The sequence below is a fragment of the Chiloscyllium punctatum genome, chromosome 9 (assembly GCF_047496795.1).
Source record: "Chiloscyllium punctatum isolate Juve2018m chromosome 9, sChiPun1.3, whole genome shotgun sequence".
Classification (NCBI taxonomy): domain Eukaryota; kingdom Metazoa; phylum Chordata; class Chondrichthyes; order Orectolobiformes; family Hemiscylliidae; genus Chiloscyllium; species Chiloscyllium punctatum.
In genome coordinates this window covers 28,933,136-28,956,522 of record NC_092747.1, presented here as the reverse complement: position 1 = coordinate 28,956,522, position 23,387 = coordinate 28,933,136, and the positions used below count along the sequence as shown (strand labels likewise).

The following is a 23,387-nucleotide window of genomic DNA, read 5'->3' as shown; positions in this document are numbered from 1 at the left end:
AGAGTTTATTGAAACATGGGAGGTTCTTAGGGTACTTTACAGAGTTGATGCAGAGAGGTTTTCTGTCTTTGAAGAAAAAACTAGGACCAAAGGGCATAATCTCAGAGTAAGGAGTCACTCATTTAAGACCGAGATGAGGAGGACTTTCTTCTGTGAGGCTAGTGTATCTTGTAATACTTTACCTCAGAAAGCTGTCAAAGCTGGATTGTTAAGAATATTTAAGGCTGAGAGAAACAGTTTGTAATCAGCAATGGGATGGAGGGTAATAAAGCAAAGGCAGGAAAATGCAGTTGAAGATTATCAGATTGATCTCATTGAATGGTGAAGTAGACTCAATGGATTGAATGGCTTATTTCTGCTCCTAATTCTGATGATCTACATTCCATGTAAATACTGTGGATACAAAGTCAGAATCCAGGAATTTCCTGCAAGTAACTCACTTCCTGTTTCGCCAGTGCCTGTACACCTTTTACAAGGCAGATGTCAGGTGTGTGATGGAATGTTTTCCACTTTTTGGACGGATACATTTTCAATAACACCTTAGAAGTCCAAAACCATCTAGCACAAAGCAGCAGCCCATTTGATTGGTATTCCATTCACCACTTTCAACATTTACTGCCTTTACCACCACCACACAATCCAGCAGTGTGTTCCATCTAAACGATGCACTGTAGTTACTCACCAAGGCATCTTAGCTTTCCAAACCCATGACCTCTACCATCCAAGAAGACAAGGTCGACAGATGCATGCGAATAGCACCATTTGCATGTTTCCCTTCAAGCCAGTCATCATGCTGATCTGAAAGTAGAGAACCATTCCTTCATTGTTACCTGGTCAAAGTCCTTGTAATCCACTCCTATCGCACTGTAAGAATCCCTACCTGGCAGTTCAACCTCTAATCCAACTTCTACAGAGCAATTAGGGATGGAGAATAAATATTGGCCTTACTAGCCCACATGCCATGAATGAATAATTTAAAAGAAAAGCATTAATCACTTTTCCTAGGAGAATTACATGTTTCCATAACCCTTTGTATGAAGAAGCATTTCCAAGCTTCTATCCTGATTGGCCTGACTTTGACTTTAAGATCATGCCCCCACCAGAGGATAAAGTTTCGATTTATATAACCCATTAGTTCCTTTGATAAGTCATAATAATCGCAACCAAATCATCTTTATGCTCTCTCCTCCAGGCAGTATGAGCCTTGTTTGTGTAATTGTTCCTTGTAATTCAACCCTTGAGTCTTGATTACACTCGACCGAAGCTGCACTGCACTCCTTTCAGAGCCAGTATATAATTTCTAAAATGTGGGGCCAGAACTATGTAAAGTGGTCGAAGCAGGGTTTTGTGCAATTTGTCTACTGCTGGTTGTGGTTCAGTTGATAGTGCTCTTGGTTATGAGTCACAAGGTTTTGGGTTCATGCTAGGACCTAAGCTCAAGAATCAAGGCGAACATTTAAGTGCAGTTCTTAAAAAAAAGGAAGTGTACTCTTGGTGATTCTGCATTTCAGATGAGGTGGTAAGCTGATGCTTCTAACTGTCCTTCCAAATAGATGTAAGCAATTCCATTGCACCTTTTCAAAGTTAAGCAGGGTGTCATTGAATTTGAAATATTAACAATGCTTTCTCCTCATGGATGCTGCCAAATCTGCTAAATTCCTCCAGCAACTTCTGTTTTTGTTTCAGATCTCCAATGCTTTGTTTTATTTTGTAGTTATTCTTGCTATTCTGGCAATTATTTATCCTCCAATCAACACAACAAAATCCAAGTTTTTGATTCTTTCAGGAATGGGGGCTTTTCTGGTGGGACCAACATTTATTGCCCGTCCCTAGCTGCTTTTGTGGTAGTGAGAAAGTGGTAGTGAGCTGCCTTCTTGAACTGTTGTAATCTCGTTGTGATGTAGGTTCACCTGCAATGCTGTTAGGGAGGGAGTTTCTGGATTTCTGATACAGTGACACTGAAGGAATATTTGGTCATTGTCACATTGCAGCTTGTTGAAGCTTATTTTATCCAAATTGATTATTGTTTTCCTATATTATAACAATAACTACCCTTCTCAGGTACTTCATTGGTTGAAAATCGTATGTAAGTGAAAGATTTTCTGAAGCAAAACTTCCTTCCTCTTATAGACTAGCTTTTCCATTATCCTTTTCAATTTACTTCTTATACCTAAGTACTACATTATAGTGATCCTGTCTACATGTTATTTCCGATAACAGCAGAGTCCAGAGCTCAGTAGGGTAGGCCATTTAGGACTGAGATGAGGAGGAATTTCTTCACCCAGAAAGTAGTGAGCCTGTGGAATTCTCTGCCACAGAAAACAATTGAGATCTAACTATTGACTGATTTCGAGAAAGGTTTACATATAGTTCAACCATGAATGACAGAGCAGGCTTGAAGGGCCAAATAGACTATTCATGCTCCTTTTTTGTGTTCTATGGATCCTTAAATATTTTTTGGACTGCCAGCTTTCTGGCTTTTCGCCATTTAAAAAATACTTGAATCTATCCTATTTCGGTCCTTTGTAAATTCTAAATTACCTACAATGCCATCCGTGCCTATATTACTGGCAAACTTGAATGTATGGTTTTCTATGTTACCTAAACTTTCACCTAACACTACGGGCAATTTAGTCTGGCCAGTTCACCTGATGCACACATCTTTGGACTGGGAGAAAACCAGAGCACCTGGACGAAACTCACACAGACATAGGGAAAACGTGCACACTCCACACAGACAGTTGCCCAAGGCTGGAATCGAACCTAGGTCCACTGGTATTGTAAGGCAGCAGCATTAGCCACTGTGCTATGCTCAGTTGTGAGCAACTGAGCCTGAACAAAGATCTTTATGGGATATCACTACTTTCCAGAAGCTTTTTTAATCCCAAACAGATTGCGATCCAAGCTGAGTTCAGATAACTCAGTGTAAACTAGGAATTGAATTCATGACATTACAAATCGTTGATTGAGCTTACCATTGATCTTTGATCGGAAAATTAGATTTTGCTGAGCTGTTGTGTTGAATAGGATGATCTGTGTTCAGAAGGCAATTATGCTAATTTTTATTTTGTGAAATCAAGAAACAAGTTATTAAAAGGACTTTACAATGTGATCGCAATTAATTAATCTTCCTAAGAAAATATGAACGCTTTCGAGAAAATGAATGCGAATCATGAGGAACATACAAAGTACTGTTAAAACCATATTACTGCTCAACTGCTGAAGATAATTAGGCCCTTCGGCCCAACAGGTCCACACCGACCCGCAACCCACCCAGACCCATTCCCCTACATTTATCCCTTCACCTAACACTACAGGCAATTTAACATGGCCAATTCACCTAACCTGCATATTTTTGGACTGTGGGAGGAAACCCACGCAGACACAGGGAGAATGTGCAAACTCCACACAGTCAGTCGCCTGAGGCGGGAACTGAACCTGGGTCTCTGGTGCTGTGAAGCTGCAGTGCTAACCACTGTAACCTTCCATCGAATAAACTTCATAATGCCAGATTTCATTAAGTACAAGTTGAACATAACATTAAATACATTGGGATTGTATTTTCACAAATCAAAACAATCATACTTGTAGATAACATTTTCATCATGTTAATTTACAGACTAGCTGGCTGATAGTTTTGGAAGTATGCTAAATATTAATTAAATCAAATTTGCTTTTTATATCAGTAGTGACTTGATACTTCTGTGTCCATGTTTTCTTCCCAGATAAGTATTTCACACTTCATCTCTAGTAAAGTTTCTCTGTCAGTGACCTGATCAAGATTTTGCTGGAGGATGGCATCTAAAAAATTGCCTGTTAGACTTTTTTCATGTATGTTCAGATATTAAACATTTTTGCTAACAAAGTGTGTGAGTGTGAGCTGAAAGGGATACAGACAGGGCAACTGGGCATTTGGGACCTTTATCAATGAGATTAAGAGATCGAGAAATAAACTGAAGAAAGATTGAGGAGAGTCAGAGTGGTTGAATTCAATGAGGAAACTGAAGAGAGGCACAAAGAGAGTAGGGTGGGAGATGGTTTAAGACAGCAACATAGGCAGGCAAGAAAAATATTTTAAAATATACTTAAAATCTGAAATAGGAACTCATAAAAATATTTTAAAGTATACTTAAAATCTGAAACAGAAACTCATAACCTAAAGAATTTAGATGCTGCATTGATTGGCAATCATTAGCTGTTTTCAGGTATTAAAGGGGTATTTGCTTTGTTAGATGCTTAATTTCTGGATTGAAAATCTAAGGTGGAAATGCATTAGCTGCATGAAAATTACTGGAAAATTAAGAGTATTTTTTGGAAAGCTAACAGTGGAACAGTTGAAATAGGCCAGTGAAATAATAATTAAAAGGAAAACTCATAACTTACTGAGCAAACTGATGGAGCTGCAGCTTGTTCAGTCTCAGGGTCCTGATGGACTATGTCCTAGAGTCATAAAAGAGATTATTAATGAGGTAGTAGACGCATTGGTGGGAATTTTCCAAAATTTGTTGGATTTTGGAAAAGTTCTATCAGACTGGAAAGTAGCACATGTAAAACCTGTAGAAGAAAGGACTCTATAGACCATTTAACATGATGTATATCATTGGCTAAGTGTTAGAATCAATAACTGAGGAGGTTGTATCTGGACACATAGAACAGCTCAAGTTTTTGGGAAGAGACAGCATAGTTTTGTAATAGGGAAATTGTATTTAAGCAATTTATTGGAATTTCTTGAAGAAGCAACCTGCACAGTGGGTAAAGTGGAACTCATTGATGTACTGTATTTGGATTTCCAGAAGGTAGTTAACAAGGCGCTGCATAAGAGATTATGGTGCATAGTAGGAGCTCATGGTGTAGAGGGTAACATGCTATCATTGATGGAAGTTTGGCTGGCTGGCATAAACAGAGTATGCATAAATTGGTCTTTTTCAGAGTGGCAGGCCATGACGAGTAGAATACCTCAAGAGTCTATGCTGAGCCCTCAACTTTTACAATTTATATCAGTGATTTAGGTGAGTCGGAATGCAGGCATGATGGCTAAATTTGCAGATGATGAATAGATATGAAAGCAAGTTATGAAGATGGTGTAACAAGGATGCAGACCAATATAGATAGGTTAAGCAAGTTGGCAAAAATGGGCAAGTTGAGTTTAATGTGAGTAGGAAAATGCGAGTTGTTCACTTTGGCGGGTAGAATGAAAAAAACAGTATTATTTAAATGTCTGCATAATTCTGAGATTCATAGGGATCTATTTGTTCTAGTTCATTTGTTGTAAGCAGTTAGTTTGTGAAAACAGCAAATTATTAGGAAGACAAATGGTATACTATCCTTGATTACAAGAAGAATCAAACATAAAGGTAAAAATATTATGCTTCTATCATACAGGACAATGTGAAACCAAATTACTATGAGCAGTTTTATTCCTGATGAAGGGCTTTTGCCTGAAACGTCGATTTTACTGCTCCTCGGATGCTGTCTGAACTGCTGTGCTTTTCCAGCACCACTCTAATCTAGACTCTTATTTAAGGAAGGATGTCAATGCATTGGAGATGGTTCAGAGGAGGTTTACTGGATTGATATCTGGAATGTTATGGTGAAAGATTGGACAGGATGGGTTTGTTCCTATTGAAGTTTAGAAGAATAAAGGGTGTTTTGATTGAAGTTTAAGGTCCTGAATAGCCTCACAAGGGAGATGTGGAACACTATTTCCTCTTTTCTTGAGTCTACAACAAGGGGACATTAAGGATTGCCCTATAGGACAAAAATTAGGTGATCCATTTTTCTTTCAGGGTTGTGCAACTTATACTGTAACTTGCGGGTTGTGCCTCACATGGCAGTGGATGCAGATATAGGTAGATTAGTAAAAATAGGAGGTAGATAGCCTTTGGTTCCCTTGCCTTAAAGGATGTTAGTGAGTAGATGAATTTTTATGAGAATTGAGAGTAGTTACTCTTAGGTTAACATTTTGTCCTGTGAATAATGTTGCCTCTACAAGGGTGGGTATCCATTTACAATGGTAATAGGAGGTGGGCGCCTGAGCAAAAGTGAGGACTGCAGATGCTAGAAACCAGAGTTTAGATCAGAGTGGTGCTGGAAAAGCAGAGCAGGTCAGGCAGCATCCGAGGAGCAGGAAAATTGATGTTTCGGGCAAAAGCCCTTCATCAGGAATACAGGCAGAGAGCCTGAAGGGTGGAGAAATAAATGGGGGTAGTGGGGGTGGGGAGAAGGTAGCAAAGAAAACAATAGGTGAATGGGGGTGGGGATAGAGGTAATAGGTCAGAGAGAAGGGTGGGGGGAGCTAGCAAAGAGTACAATGGGTGAATGGGGGTGGGGATGGAAGTGATAGGTCAGAAGGAAGGGTGGAGCGGATAGGTGGGAAGGGAGATTTACAGGTGGGACAGGTCATGAGGATGCTGCTGAACTGGAAGGGTGGAACTGGGGTTAAGTGGGGGGGAGGGGAAATGAGGAAACTGGTGAAGTCCACATTATACCTGGTCTAGTTTATAGTTCAAGTCAATAGAAAATTGCCAAATCTGCTGAGCTTTTCCAGCAACTTCTGTTTTTGTTCCTGATTTACAGCATCCACAGTTCTTTTGTTTTTTTTAGTGGAAAATAATATTGGTTAGAATACAAAAAGAGCTGCTGATTTTTCAGCATTTGTTATCTGTCCAAACCAAATTTCACCATCTCTCCTCCCAGTTATGCCAAAACTGAACTTTGTGCAATCTCCAGAGTTTTAATCACTGGTCAGCTTAAGTCAGCATTATACATTTGATTGATGGCAAAAATTGGATGTTCGTCTTCCTGGGCTATTTCTAAAAACAAATTTTAAAATTTATGTTAAAAATTTAATAGCTATTATCCGATTGACCAAGGAGTTTCATAAAATTCTGACTGTAACATATCGGGTTTTATTGTGGCCTGGAGCAACCTGAAGTGATGTGAGTCTGCCTCCCAAAAAAGTGCATGCAAATTGTTATCCAAGTCACACCACAAGCTTGTGTCAATTATAACAATGCAAAGTCTGCAAGAAAAACATGTCTTATAAGTCCGTTTACAATTAGAAAAATGTATTTTTCTATTTCAGTGTTCTTGAGGATTAACTGCCACAATGGATAAATATGAAGTCATCAAACTCCTTGGACAAGGAGCATTTGGAAAAGCTTTCTTAGTTAAAGCTAAAGACAACAACACACGGGTTGTAGTAAAAGAAATTAAAACTGCAAAGGTGAGCTTGAAATTGAAAAAAAGTCTAGTTCTATTGGATTCTATTGTAATGTGAAAGCCTCAGTAGATTTCTGATATGTAAATACTCATCTACATTTTATAGTTTACATGAGACAAGTAAATTGTTTAATATTCTTAATAATAGATATTTTTAAAGCCAGTTTGTATTTTGTGTTCACAGAAAAAGAAAATTTCTCAGTTAATAGAGATTTTAAAATGATAATGCAATTCTCGACAATTATATGGTGATCCATGATTAAGTTGATACGGAGTGGATTTATCATGAACACTCACTTGATACTTATTAGTCCATGATTGATCGGTAAGATTTGATTCTTTAATATTTGAAGAATCGAAAGAGAGGATTGGTTTCAATTTGGTATAGAACCTGAAGTGGACATTGCCAGCAGGCTGCCTAGTGAATGAGGAAGGTCTCCTCCACTCTAAGCAATTCAATATCAATACGCTCAACAATTCAGATTTCTGAACAAAACTAGCAACTTGATGAAAATGGTAAAACAGATGGGGGTCCTAATCATAACCATTGTTATCTTCAACAACATGCTGTGCCTTACCACTTTGATGTTGAAAAATAACGTAAGTTGCATCTCAGAGGCATGAGGCAAAATAAATGGCAAGCCATGGAGCGATTCATAGAAGAGGTGACCAAAAGTTTGGTCAAAATGAATACATTTCAGTGAGGCTTATAAAAAAAACGAGGGAGGTGGAAGTAATGTAAGTATTTGTGCCGGGATACCAAAACATGGGGGCTAGATGGTTGGAAGTAAGGTTACCGGTGGTAGGGTAACTAGAGAGGTTTGCATAGGCTAAAGTCAGGAGAAGAGAGCTTTTGGATCTGGAAAACATAGAAGGAGGGGTGAAACTTTGGGAGAGATTGAAGCATAAGAATGAGAAACAGAAACATAGGTCAAAATCTCTAAGTATGCTAGAATACTTTTGTGTATTTATAGAATATAGAACATAGAACAATACAGCGCAGAACAGGCCCTTCAGCCCTCAATGTTACGCCGACCTGTGAACTGTTCTCAGCTCATCCCCCTACACTATCCTACCATCATCCATGTGCTTATCCAAGGATTGTTTAAATCTCCCTAATGTGGCTGAGTTAACAATATTAGCAGGTAGGGCATTCCACGCCCTTACCATCTGAGTAAAGAACCTGTCTCTGACATTTGTCTTAAATCTGTCACCCCTCAATTTGTAGTTATGCCCCCTCGTACAAGCTGACTTCATTATCCTAGGAAAAAGACTTTCACTGTCTACCCTATCTATTCCTCTGATCGTCTTGTATGTCTCTTATCAAATCCCCTCTTAGCCTTCTTCTTTCCAATGACAAGGCTCTCAGCCTTTCCTCATAAGACCTTCCCTCCAAACCAGGCAACATCCTGGTAAATCTCCTCTGCACCTTTTCCAGTGCTTCCACATTCTTCCTGAAATATGGCGACCAGAACTGTACACAGTATTCCAAGTGCAGCCGCATTAGTATTTTATATAGTTGCAGCATGATATTGCGGCTCTGGAACTTAATCCCTCTACCAATGAAACCTAACACACCGTATGCCTTCTTAGCAGCACTATCAATCTGGGTGGCAACTTTCAGGGATCCCTCTGCACATCAACACTACCAAGAATCTTCCCATTGATCCAGTACTCTGCCTGCCTGTTATTCTTCCCAAAGTGAATCACCTCATATTTAGCTGCATTGAACTCCATTTATAGAGTCATAGAGTCATAGGCATGTATAGCATGGAAACAGACCCTTTGGTCCAACCCATCCATGCTGATCAGATATCCCAACCCAATCTAGTCCCACCTGCCAGCATCCAGCCCATAATCCCTCCAAACCCTTCCTCTTCTTATACCCATCCAAATGCCTTTTAAATGTTGCAGTTGTACCAGCCTACATCACTTCCTCTGGCAGCTTATTCCATACACATACCACCCTCTGTTTGCCACCTCTCAGCCCAATTCTGCAGTTTATCCAAGTCCCCCTGCAACCTGTAACATTCTTCCACACTGTCCACTACTCCACTGACTTTAGTGTCATCTGCAAATTTACTAATCCACCTATGCATGTGTCTAAGTCATTTATAAAAATGACAAACAGAGTGGTCCCAAAACAGATCCTTGTGTCACACCACTAGTAACCGGACTCCAGGCGAAATATTTTCCATTAACCACCACTCGCTGCCTTCTTTCAGAAAGCCAGTTTCTAATCCAAATTGCTAAATCACCCTCAATCCCATGCCTCTGCATCTTCTCCAACAGCCTAACATGTGGAACCTTATCAAAGGCTTTACTGAAGTCCATGTATATCACGTCAACTGCCCTACCCTCATCTACATGCTTGGTCACCTTCTCAAAATACTCAATGAGGTTTGTGAGACACACCCTACCCTTGATGAAACCATGTTGACTATCTGAAATCAAATTGTCACTTGCTAGATGATTATAAATCCTATCTAATATAATCCTTTCCAAAACCTTTCCTACAACAGAAGTAAGGCACACTGGTCTATAATTACCTGGGTCATCTCTACCGCTCTTCTTGAACAAGGGCACAACATTTGCAATTCTCCAGTTCTCTGGTACTAAACCTGTAGACAATGATGACTCACATATCAAAGCCAAAGGCTCTGCTATCTCCTCCCTTGCTTCCCAGAGAATCCTCGGATAAATCCTATCTGGTCCAGGGGACTTGTCTGCTTTCACTCTTTCTAGTTGATAACACCTCTTCATAACTAACTTCAATCCTTTCTAGTCTAATATCTCGTATCTCATTCTTCTCCTCTACAATATTCTCCTTTCCCTGAGTGAAGCCGATGAGAAATGTTCATTTAGCACTTCTCTGATCTCCAAAGGGTCCACACTCAACTTCCCACTTCTGTCTTTGACTGGCCCAATTCCTACTCTAGTCATCCTTTTATTCCTCACATACCTATAGGATTCTCCTTTATTCTGTTTGCTAAAGACTGCTCGTTTTCTGTCTTTGCTTTTCTTAACTCTTTCTTTAAATCCTTCCTAGCTGATCTGCAACTCTCCATCGTCTCATCTGAACCATATTGTCTCATCAACACATAAGCCTTCTTCTTCTGCTTAACAAGAGATGCAATTTCTGTCACAAATCACGATTCCCTTACCTTATCACTTCCTCCCTGCCTGATAGGGACATACCTATCAAGGACACGCAATGTCTATTCCTTAAACCAGCTCCATTGTCTGCATCCCCTGCATTTTGCTACCCCATTCTATGTATCCTAATTCTTGCCTAATCGCATTATAATTGCCCTTGCCCCATCAATAACTCTTGACCTGTGGCATGTATCTATCTCTTTCCATCGCTAAACTAAACGCAACTGAATTATGGTCACTCTCTCCAAAGTGCTCACCTACAACTAAATCGAACACCTGGTCTGGTTCATTACCAAGCATCAGATCCAGTGTGGCCTCCCCTCTTGTCGGCTATATTGATACTACAATCCGTCCTTAAATAATGAATATCAATATTTGTTTAATCTAAAAATTCATTAACTTCATGATTACTCAAATGAAAAGATTGCTTACATCCCAAAGTCAGCTCTGAAGCACATTCCACAGTTTGGAGGGAGAGCGAGTGAGTGGAAGGGGTTGAGGGGTTATGTGGGTATATATGGTGGTGTATACTAAGGAACAAGTAGCCCAGCAGTAAGTATCTTCTGATCATACTGCAGTTTTTAGCTACAGGATGTCTTGTAATTATTTTCTGTTGCTAAAAGCTGCATGTAGACAGCTAGGTTGACAGCCTGGTTGCATGTTCAGTGCAAAAGCATAAAATCAGGATGCAGCAGACATGGAGAGGATGGAATCTAATCATGGAGACTGGGGCAATTGGTGTTGGGAGGTAAAGGTGATGGTTGGTAAGGTAGGATGGTCAGGGGAGAGCAGACAGTAATTAAGGAATTCTGTTTGAGGTGTTAGGTTCTGATCATACAGGTAGGATGCATTTAACTGCAAACCCCTGTTAGGATTGGAAGATAGAACAGGAATACTCAGCCCACAATAAATGTTGTAAAGACATGTATCTCATGTAAAAACAGATTATTGCAGATGCAGTCTGAAATAAAAACAGAAAATGCTGGAAATGCTCAGCATAGGGCTGCCACATCATTTCCCTAGTCTCATGGATTCAGCCCTTTAGCCTCCTTTCACCAACTGAGTTTTCTGTGGCCAGGGAAATCCTGTCCATTGTGATTAAAATAGAATCACTGTTACAATAAAGGCACATCACCCCAACATTTTACTGAAATGACCAAACAGCCTCCTGACAGTGATTTGTCTCCAATGCCTTGTCCCACCTGTGTTCAAACTGTTTGTGGTAGTTTGGACTTTTTTTAAGCTTGTTTTGTTTTTAAACACTGGAACAGAATCCACATATTTTCAAGAAATAAAATTATTTTATTTGTCTCCCACATCATTGACATTTATAGTTGTTATTTTAGAAATAAGCCTGGTAAAGCTGGAAGAAAATGCAGCTTCTATCAATGCATTAATATTTATACCATAGTTATTTTTGCTTAAGTAAAATAAATACATGCATTAGTTCAGTTGAGCTTCACTGAGAGAAGGATTTAAATAATTACTTGGTAGGACAGAACTTACATCGCTAAAAGGAGACCAGAAGTTGAAGCTTTTTCTCATGCACTCATCAGAACTAGCATTAGAACTTGTCAGAAACATTAGTTTTCAGTGATTTGGAGAAGCAGGTGTTGGACTGGGGTGGACAAAGTTAAAAATCACACAACACCCAGTTTTGTGTCATTTTTAACTTGGTTTTCAGTGTAACTCTTAGCACAGTCTGGATTGTTTAATAAATGATTGTCAATATAAGACCCATACCTAATGGTTATACTTTTGAGAGACTTTCAAACATCACCCCAATATTGTTCTTTGAAAGTTGTGTCACTGGTAGATGCTTGCCTCCATTGCCCAGACCATTGGGTATAGGAGTTGGGATGTCACATTGAAGTTGTACAGGACATTGGGGTGCCACTTTTGGAGTACAGTGTACAATTCTGGTCGCCCTGCTATTGAAAGGATATTATTAAATTGGAGAGAGTTCAGAAAAGATCTATCAGGGCATTACCAGGACTGGAAGGTTTGAGTTATAGGGAGAGGCTGAATAGGCTGTGACTTTCTTCATACTGGATTAGTGGTGCTGGAAGAGCACAGCAGTTCAGGCAGCATCCAAGGATCATGAAATCGACGTTTCGGGCAAAAGCCCTTCATCAGGAATAAAGGCAGTGAGCCTGAAGTGTGGAGAGATAAGCTAGAGGAGGGTGGGGGTGGGGAGAAAGTAGCATAGAGTACAATGGGTGAGTGGGAGAGGGGATGAAGGTGATAGGTCAGGGAGGAGAGGGTGGAGTGGATAGGTGGAAAAGAAGATAGGCAGGTAGGACAAGTCCGGACAAGTCATGAGGACTGTGCTGAGCTGGAAGTTTGGAACTAGGGTGAGGTGGGGGAAGGGGAAATGAGGAAACTGTTGAACTCCACATTGATGCCCTGGGGTTGAAGTGTTCCGAGGCGGAAGATGAGACGTTCTTCCTCCAGGCGTCTGGTGGTGAGGGAGCGGCAGTGAAGGAGGCCCAGGACCTCCATGTCCTCGGCAGAGTGGGAGGGGGAGTTGAAATGTTGGGCCACGGGGCGGTTTGGTTGATTAGTGAGGGTGTCCCGGAGATGTTCCCTAAAGCGCTCTGCTAGGAGGCGCCCAGTCTCCCCAATGTAGAGGAGACCGCATCGGGAGCAACGGATACAATAAATGATATTAGTGGATGTGCAGGTAAAACTTTGATGGATGTGGAAGGCTCCTTTAGGACCTTGGATAGAGGTGAGGGAGGAGGTGTGGGCACAGGTTTTACAGTTCCTGCGGTGGCAGGGGAAAGTGCCAGGATGGGGGAGGGTGGGTCGTAGGGGGGTGTGGACCTGACCAGGTAGTCACGGAGGGAACGGTCTTTGCGGAAGGCGGAAACGGGTGGGGAGGGAAATATATCCCTGGTGGTGGGGTCTTTTTGGAGGTGGCGGAAATGTCGGCGGATGATTTGGTTTATGCAAAGGTTTGTAGGGTGGAAGGTGAGCACCAGGGGCGTTCTGTCCTTGTTACGGTTGGAGGGGTGGGGTCTGAGGGCGGAGGTGCGGGATGTGGACGAGATGCATTGGAGGGCATCTTTAACCACGTGGGAAGGGAAATTGCGGTCTCTAAAGAAGGAGGCCATCTGATGTGTTCTATGGTGGAACTGGTCCTCCTGGGAGCAGATACGGTGGAGGCGGAGAAATTGGGAATACGGGATGGCATTTTTTGCAAGAGGCAGGGTTTCTTCACTTGAGCATAGGAGATTGAGGAGTGACCTTACAGAGATTTCTAAAATCATATGGGGCATGGATAAGGTGAATAGCAAAGGTGTTTTCCTAGTGTGGGGGAGTTCAAAACTAGGGGGCATATTTTTAAGGTGAGAGCAGAAAGATTTAAAAGGGTCTTGCGGGGCAACATTTTCACAAAGAGGGTGGTTCATATGTGAAATGAACTGTCAGAGGAATTGGTAGATGCAGGTACAGTTACATTTCAAAAACATTTGGACAGGTACAAGAATAGGAAAGTTTTAGAGGGATATGGGACAAACACAGGCAAGTGGGACTAGTTTAGTTTGGGAAACTTAGTCAGCATGGACAAGTTGGACCGAAGGGTCTGTTTCCATACTGTATACTCTATGATCCTATCACCTGATGAAGGAGAGTTGCTCCGAAAGCTAGTGTGCTTCTAATTAAACCTGTTGGACTATAACCTGGTGTTGTGTGATGTTTAACTCTATGCTGCACAATGCAAATGGTCAATGGGAAGTGTTATTTAATACAGTTGATATCTTGCATGACACATGTCACATGACTCATTTACATGAGAGGCAAAATTTCTTTTTGGCTTGACGGTACTTCACTTAACAAGTACGAGATCATCATCTGCACCTGCAGTGTGATGCATTATGCATGCTGGAAGCTACATACTATTATGAAGGTGTAGAGGTGTACTGTATCCTTAATAGAAAGAGGAAGTTAGCAAGGACTGACTGAAAGCACAGTGTGTGCTGACCAAATTAAAAATGTAATACTTGGTTGAAACAAATAGTTGGAGTTGTGTTGCCGTGGAACAAAAACAAATTCAAATTTGGCGAATCAGTTAAATTTTGCCCCACATACAAAATCCAATCGAATTTGAATTTAATGATTTTATGACCTCAAATCAAATCTGATGTTTCGGGGTATAAAACCGGACATTTTGAACAGCTAGAGGGAGAACTGCAAGAAAACCAACAAGTAAAGACTGCTAACCAAATAGCTCTCTGAAAGGTAGCTGTCCATGAGAAGTTTGTGCAGCAGAACACTGAAGCCAACCTAGATAAATCCACAAAGGAGAATTGACAAAGCTGACTGGTTTTGAAACATGACTTTTTTTTGTAAATTTTAATTGTTTTTTTTATCAGACCAGTATTGTAGAGTGGGAGGTAAAAGATAGGTTTGAGAGAAAGGAGTTGTAAATAATTGTTTTATGTTCTCTTTTGGACTTTAAGAATAAAATTGTTAATTTTACTTTAAATAGTGACCTCTGGGATAGTTCTTTGCCTCTTGAAATTTAAGAGATTACAGTATGAGGAAAGCGGTCTCTGTGTGTCGGGTTTAAATTTGCAGAGGGGTTTACCCTGTGTCGTAGCAATACACAAATACTCAGGACCTTGTTTTATAGAGATAAGTAGAATTTGTGAATATTTTACACCTTTTACAAAAATAAAGGTTATGGAGACAGCCATACACTACCATATCCCCATGGCAACATGCTAGTCTGAGAATTAAGATGGACAGTTAATCTATTTTATAATTAAGTGTTCAAAGATGTTAGTATGCACCTCTGGAGTAGGTGAGATTTGAACTCAGGTCTTCTAGGCTTAGAGGCAGGGACAGTACCACTGCACCAAACAATCCCAAGGGATGGCAGTTGACTGTTCTTACTTTTTCTCCGTGTCAATTATGACTCAACTAATCAGCATCCTCTTTACATTTGACACAAAATAGTGTCTCTTTTTTCAAGTCTCTTTCTTGTATTGGAGTTTTAACGTGTACAGGATGTAAAGGTTCAACTTCTAGTCTCCTTTTAACAAGAACTGATTCAGTTGTAAAGAATTGTTGTAACAAAATGTATCAAACATGTTCATGCAACTTGTTATTCACCAAACACAGAATGAGTGGTTGTTTTGTTGAACGCCTCCATTCATTTCACAACTATGACCTTGAGCTTTCCCATTGTTTATTATTTTTGTTCCCCTTTCCAATCCCACTCTTCTCCCTTTATCCTAAGCCTCTAGCACCAATTAAACTTCACAAAAGTTCTAGGAATTGTAACTCATCTTTCAAATAAGCACTTTATAATCTTAGAGATTCATCACTCAGTTTGACAATATCATCATTATTGCTTCCATTTTTATGGACAACTTTTGTTGATGTTAGCTCTGTTAGCATTTACAGCTTGTCTAGGCCAATATTTTAACTCTTCTGCCATTATCAGTATCTTTTGACTCGCCTCTTCATTGTTTTTGTCTTTTAACAATGCTGTCTACTCTATAACAGACCTGTCGTTTTATTTTTAATTCCCCTTGCCTCCATATTTGCTTAAATTGGGAATCAGTTAACTGAGTTAGCTGGACAGCTGGTCAGTGATGCTACCAGCATACGTTCAATTCCTACATTCGCTGAGTATACCATGAAATACTCCCCCCTCATTTGATGTATGGTGAGTCTTGGGTTAAACCACTATGAGTCATCTCTCTTCTCTCTATCTCTAATGAGAGGGCAGCCCAAAGAGCCAGAAAGACTATGGCCACTTTACCTTTACTTCCTTAAAGCCTGTTACTCCTCTAACCTTTGCCAAATCCAATGAAAGGCCAGCAACCTGATCCATTTTACTGTCCACAGATGCTGCCTGGCCTGCTGATTACTATTACTGTCTACTGATTTCCTTTTTTGTGTTTACTTTCAGATGCACCAGAAAGAAAGAGAAGCTGCCCTTAAAGAAGTGACACTGATGGACAAAATGAAGCATCCGAACATTGTTAAATTTTTGGATTCATTTGAAGGTCTGAAAGAAAAGCCAAATACTCCAAAATTTTAGTTGTCTGCTTGTTTGACTTAGTCAACCAACAGAATATGAGTCCAGAAAAATACCTGAAATGCATATCACTATCATGCTGTTCCTCAGAACATTTCCTAGATCTACTTAACTCTGTGCCTCAACTGCTCAACCATGGGATCTGGACAAAGCTAACACTGAACACCATCCCTTCTTCCTTACCTTCCTTTGCAGCAAGCTGATATTAGGAGAAAGAATCCATAAGGCATTTAAAAAGTGTTACATTAGAAGTACAAACTAATGACCTCAGTATTATGGAGTTCACACATAACCTGGGCTGACCCATCAGGTAGCCCTGAGTTTTGTGAAGTTCAATATTATTATTTTCTTTTCATGAAAGTCCAGGCAATCAACACAAGGAGAGTATTGGTCTCCCATGCCCTGAATACTGCCCCTGCCATCCATCACACAAATCCCTCCAGGAATCTGTTTCAATGTCTTTGGAACTTCTTGCCACAGAGCGTTGTGGGGACAGATGTCTTGTGTACATTTAGAGAGGGAATCCCTACTGTGTGGAAACAGGCCCTTCAGCCCAACAAGTCTACACTGACCCTTTGAAGACTAACCCACCCAGACTATATTGCTCGACATTTACCCTTGACTAATGCACCTAACCTACACACCCCTGAATACTATGGGCAACTTAGCATGGCCAATTCACCTAACCTGCACATCTTTGGATTGTGGGAGGAAACTGGAACACCCGGAGGAAACCCAGGCAGACACAGGGAAATTGTGCAAGCTCCACACAGACAGTCACGTGAGGTGAGAATCAAATCCCTGGCGTTGTGAAGCAGCAGTGCTAACCACTGAGTCACTGTGCTGGCCCATTTAAGGCTGAGACAGATAGTTTCTTGATCAGTAGAGGAATCAAGGGTTTTGAAAGTGGATATGAAGAATTTTGCATCAGATGTGATCCTGTTGAATGATGGAGCAGGCTCAAAGGGCTAAATGGCCTCCTCCTGTTTCTATTTCTTATGGGCATTGGCTGGCCATTTTAATATAGGATAACAGTCATCTCCTCTTGGTAAAATATTGAAGAGGTCTTTGAGTTATAAATAGTGGGACAGTTTTCTTTTATAGCAGGTGAGTTTTTAACTCATTCTGCTCCCACAACTGGTACAACAATTGCCAAGAAATAAAATCAAATCAATGATCTGAGACTGGAAAGGGCTGACGATATACTTTCTTGAAATCTATTTAAAGATGTGAAGATAAAGCAGTATGTTTGCTTACAGGATTCACCTGTGAAAAAAATAGCACTTGGGGATAATTCACAAATGGAATAATATTGGGCTCTTATTTACAGAGAGTCAAAGTCTGTTTATAGTCATGGAATATTGTGATGGTGGTGACCTGATGCACAGAATTAACATGCAGCACGGGGTTTACTTTACCGAAGAGCAGGTAAGAACAAAATTAACTAAACTGAATGGAACACCAGTGTTTGTTCCTTGATAGACGATCTTGTTTTACTTTACATCAGACTTTGTAAGTTATTTCTTTTTGGAGCTTAGAATGGCATCTATGTTCATGGTCATTGACAGCTGAGACACTAATCATTAATCAGTCGGGGGTTGTAAACTGTAGGATTTTCGAACAACTTTACGTTTCTTCATGGTGATTTATGTCTTTAACTTTCTATAGCTAAATTAAAGATTAGATTCCCTACAGTGTGGAAAACAAGCCCTTCGGCCCACCAAGTCCACACCCGCCCTCTGAAGAGCAATCCACCCAAACCCATTCCCCTACATTTACTCTTGCACCTAACGCTATGGGTAATTTAACATGGCCAATTCACCTAACCTGCACATCTTTGGACTGTGAGAGGAAACCCACACAAACATGGGAAGAATGTGCAAACTCCACACAGACAGTTGCCCGAGGTGGGAACTGAACCTGGTGCTGTGAGGCAGCAGTGCTAACCACTGAGCCACTATGCCACCCCATTTTTTCTGAGCTGCACCTGAAACAAATTCCAACTCATACTAAACTCTGTTGGCTGCACCTTTTTTTTGCATTAAATTCTGTTTCTGTCACTTTGTCCTTACCCTCCACCCTGGGGGTTGCAGTTACAATGTATTAAAATCAAAATCATTTTCCTTGCTTACAAATAAATGCCTTTATTGCTCAGACCATTGAGTATAGGAGTTGGGACATCATGTTATAGTTGTACAAGGTGTTGGTTAAGCCACTTTTGGAGTACTGTCTACAATTCTGGTGGCCCTGCTATAGGAAGGATTTTATTAAATTGGAAAGGGAGCAGAAAAGATTTACAAGGAATTTACTGGGACTGGAGAGTTTGAGGAGAGGCAGGATAGGCTGAGACTTTTTCACCGGAGTGTAGGAGATTGAGGGGTCACCTTGTAGAGGTTTATGAAATCACGAGGGTCATAGATAAGGTGAATAGCAAAGTTCTTTTCCCTCAAGTGGGGAAGTTCAAAACTGGAGGGGGCAAATTTTTAAGGTGAGAGGAGAAAAATTTGAAAGGTACCTGAGGGGCAACTTTATCATTCAGAGGGTGATTAATATGTGGAATGAATTAGGTAAAAACAATGACTGCAGATGCTGAAAACCAAATACTGGATTAGTGGTGCTGGAAGAGCACAGCAGTTCAGGCAGCATCCAACGAGCAGCGAAATCGACGTTTCGGGCAAAAGCCCTTTATCAGGAATAAAGGCAGTGAGCCTGAAGAATGGAGAGATAAGCTAGAGGATGGTGGGGGTGGGGAGAGAGTAGCATAGAGTACAATGGGTGAGTGGGGGAGGAGATGAAGGTGATAGGTCAAGGAGGAGAGGGTGGAGTGGATAGGTGGAAAAGAAGATAGACAGGTCGGACAAGTCAAGGAGACAGTAACTGAGCTGGAAGTTTGAAACTAGGATGAGGTGGGGGAAGGGGAAATGAGGAAGCTGTTGAAGTCCACATTGATGCCCTGGGGTTGAAGTGTTCTGAGGCAGAAGATGAGGCTTTCTTCCTCCAGGCATCTGGTGGTGAGGGAGCGGCGGTGAAGGAGGCCCAGGACCTCCATGTCCTCGGCAGAGTGGGAGGGGGAGTTGAAATGTTGGGCCTCGGGGCAGTTTGGTTGATTGGTGCGGGTGTCCCAGAGATGTTCCCTAAAGCGCTCTGCTAGGAGGCGCCCAGTCTCCCCAATGTAGAGGAGACCACATCGGGAGCAACGGATACAATAAATGATATTTGTGGATGTGCAGGAATTGTCAGGTGAATTGGTAGATGGAGGTAAAGTTACAACATTTCAGACATTTGCACAGGTACACGAATAGGAAAGCTTTAGAGGGATATGGGCCAGACACTGGCAAGTCGGATGAGTTTAGTTTGGGAAAGCTAGTTGGCATGAATGAGTTGGGCCAATGTGTTGTTTCAGTGCTGTGTGATTCTATAAGCCCCTTTGGTTTTTTAACAAATCACTGTAGTCTTTTCCAACATTTCACGGCACAGCTTCAGAACTTTCAGAAGAAGGGTCACTGGACTCAAAACAATAACTCTGCTTTCTCTCCACAAATTCTGCCAGATCTGCTGAGTTTCTCCAGCAATTTCTGGTTTTTGTTTGGGAGCATTCAGCCCTTCCTACCCTGTGCAGTTCAATTTCTAAATATCTTTCTGGCTTACTTCTTTCTTCAGCCAATTATTTGATAAAGTATCCTACTCTTCCTCTAATGTTTGATCAGTGCTTTTCTATAGGGAATGCTTTGGGATGTTTTAATATATTAAGGACGAATATATGTTGTACTTGTCTAAGCCTTAGTAAACCCTTGAGCTTGGTTTTAGTGAATAATATATGTGAGAGCTTCAAGGTTTGTGGTGCAGTGAGATTGTTAGGAAATCTGGAGGCCTTAATTGAATTTAACAGCAGTGCGCCATTATAAACACTTCCAGAGTCCCAGCTGACATCAGTGGGAATAAAAATTAGGCAAGTATTTGCATTGTCAGTGGAAATCAAAGCTGAAAGTGATCTAGAGGAGGAAGGTAAGTGAAAAAGGAAATAGATAGGGCATGTTAGAAAGGCACGGTCACGGTGATCATGGGGGACTTCAATATGCAGGTGGACTGGGTGAATGATGTTGTCGATGGATCCAAAGAAAGGGAATTCATGGAATGCTTACAGGATGGTTTTTTGGAACAGCTTGTGATGGAGCCCACAAGGGAGCAGGGTTTTCTGGACTCAGTGGTATGTAATGAGCTAGACTTTATAAAAGATCTGAAAGTAAGGGAACACTTAGGAGGCAGTGATCATAAGTTTGAAAGAGAGAAGGCAAAATCAGCTGTAATGGTGTTACAGTTAAATAAAGGGGCATGAGAGAGGAACTGACGAAAATCGACTGGAAGCAGAGCCTAGTGAGGAAGACAGTAGAGCAACAATGGCAGGAGTTTCTTAGTGTAATTGAGGACACAGTACAGAGGTTCATCCCAAAGAAAAGAAGGATTATCCGGGGAGGAGTTAGACAGCCATGGCTGAGAAAGGAAGTCAGGAAATGTATCAAAGGAAAAGAGAGAGCCTATAAAGTGGTCAAGAGCACTGGGAAATCAGAAGATTGGAAAACTACAAAAACAAACAGAGGATAACAAAGAGAAAAATAAGGAAGGAAAGGATCAAATATGAAGGTAAGCTAGCAAGTAATATTAGAAATGACAGTGAAAGTTTCTTTCAATACATAAGAAACAAATGAGAGGCAGAAGTAGAAACTGGGCCACTCCAAATTGATGCAGGAAGGCCAGTGATGGGAGATAAGGAAATAGCTGAAGAACTTAATAAATACTTTGTGTCAGTCTTCACAGTGGAAGACATGAGTAATATCCCAACAATTAAGGAGAGTCAGGGAGCAGAGTTGAGTATTGTAGGCATTACAAAAGAGAAAGTGCTATCAAAGCTAAAAGGTCTAAAAATCGATAAATCTCCTGGCCCCGATGGGCTACATCCGAGTTCTGAGAGAGGTGGCTGAGGAAATAGCGGAGGCACTATGATCTTTCAAATATCCCTGGAGTCAGGGAAAGTCCCAGATGATGGGAAAATCACTGTTGTAACCCCTTGTTCAAAAAAGGATCAAGGCAAAAGATGGAAAATCATACGCCGATTAGCCTAATCTTGGTTATAGGTAAAATTCTAGAATCTATCGTTAAGGATGAGATTTCTAATTTCTTGGAAGTACAGGGTCGAATTAGAACAAGTCAGCATGGATTTAGTAAGGAGAGACAAACCTGTTAGAATTCTTTGAAGAGGTAACAAGTAGGTAAGACCAGGGAAATCCAGTGGATGTTATCTATCTAGACTTCCAAAAGGCCTTTGATAAGGTGCCTCATATGAGACTGCTGAGTAAGGTGAAGGCTCATCGTGTTTGAGGTGAGCCACTAGCATGGATTGGGGATTGGCTGTCTGACAGAAGGCAGAGAGTTGGGATAAAGGGTTCTTCTTCAGAATTGCAGCTGGTGACAAGTGGGGTCTCGCATGGTTCAGTGTTGGGGCCACAGCTGTTCACTTTATATATCAATGATCTGGATGAAGGGACTGGGGGCATTCTGTTGAAGTTCGCCGATGATACGAAGTTAGATGGATTGGCAGGTAGTGCTGAAGAGGTGGGGAGGCTGCAGAAAGATTTAGACAGTTTAGGAGAATGGTCCAGGAAATGGCTGATGAAATTCAACGTGAACAAGTACGAGGTCTTGCACTTCGGAAAAAAGAATACAGGCATGGACTATTTTCTAAACGGTGAGAAAATTCATTAAGCCAAAGTACAAAGGGATCTGGGAGTGCTAGTCCAGGATTCTCTAAAGGTTGATTTGCAGGTTGAGTTAATAATTAAGAAAGCTCATGTAACGATGTCATTTATCTCAAGACGGTTGGAATATAAAAGCAGCGATGTGCTTCTGAGACTTTATAAAGCTCTAGTTAGGCCCCATTTAGAATAGTGTGTCCAATTTTGGGCCACACACCTCAGGAAGGACATACTGGCACTGGAGCGTGTCCAGTGGAGATTCACACGGATGACCCCTGGAATGGTAGGCCTAACATCCATGACTACCTGGTCAGGTCCACGCCCCCCCTACAACCCACCCTCCCATCCTGGCACTTTCCCCTGCCACCGCAGGAACTGTAAAACCTGCACCCACACCTCCTCTCTCACCTCTATCCAAGGCCCTAAAGGAGCCTTCCACATCCATCAAAGTTTTACTTGTACATCCACTAATATCATTTATTGTATCCGTTGCTCCCGATGCGGTCTCCTCTACATTGGGGAGACTGGGCGCCTCCTAGCAGAGCGCTTTAGGGAACATCTCCGGGACACCCGCACCAATCAACCACACCGCCCCGTGGCCCAACATTTCAACTCCCTCTCCCACTCTCCCGAGGACATGGAGGTCCTGGGCCTCCTTCACCACCGCTCCCTCACCACCAGACGCCTGGAGGAAGAAAGCCTCATCTTCCGCCTCAGAACACTTCAACCCCAGGGCATCAATGTGGACTGCAACAGTTTCGTCATTTCCCCTTCCCCCACCTCACCCTAGTTCTAAACTTCCAGCTCAGTAACTGTCCCCATGACTTGTCCGGACTTGTCCTACCTGCCTATCTCCTTTTCCACCTATCCACTCCACCCTCTCCTCTCTGACCTATCACCTTCATCCCCTCCCCACTCACCCATTGTACTCTATGCTACTTTCTCCCCACCCCCACCCTCCTCTAGCTTATCTTTCCACGCTTCAGGCTCACTGCCTTTATTCCTGATGAAGGGCTTTTGCCCGAAACGTCGATTTCGAAGCTCCTTGGATGCTGCCTGAACTGCTGTGCTCTTCCAGCACCACTAATCCAGAATCTGGTTTCCAGCATCTGCAGTCATTATTTTTACCTAACATGATGATCAGCTGAGGATCCTGGGATTGTATTCATTAGAGTTTAGAAGGCTGTGGGGAGATCGAGTAGAAACTT

At 41.5% G+C, this 23,387-nt stretch overlaps 1 protein-coding gene across 4 annotated transcripts in view; it reads left to right on the top strand.

Annotated features, from left to right (window-relative positions):
* The window catches only part of LOC140481240 (serine/threonine-protein kinase Nek5-like), a 95,429-nt gene that overhangs the window by 4,405 nt on the left and 67,637 nt on the right, over window positions 1-23,387 (top strand). For all 4 annotated transcript variants that reach the window (XM_072577128.1, XM_072577129.1, XM_072577126.1 and 1 more), the window contains exons 2-4: window positions 7,085-7,225; window positions 16,301-16,397; window positions 17,760-17,857. In XM_072577128.1, coding sequence (XP_072433229.1) covers window positions 7,109-7,225; window positions 16,301-16,397; window positions 17,760-17,857 — 312 coding nt within the window. In that variant the 5' untranslated portion in view covers window positions 7,085-7,108. The remainder of the gene's footprint in view (window positions 1-7,084; window positions 7,226-16,300; window positions 16,398-17,759; window positions 17,858-23,387) is intronic.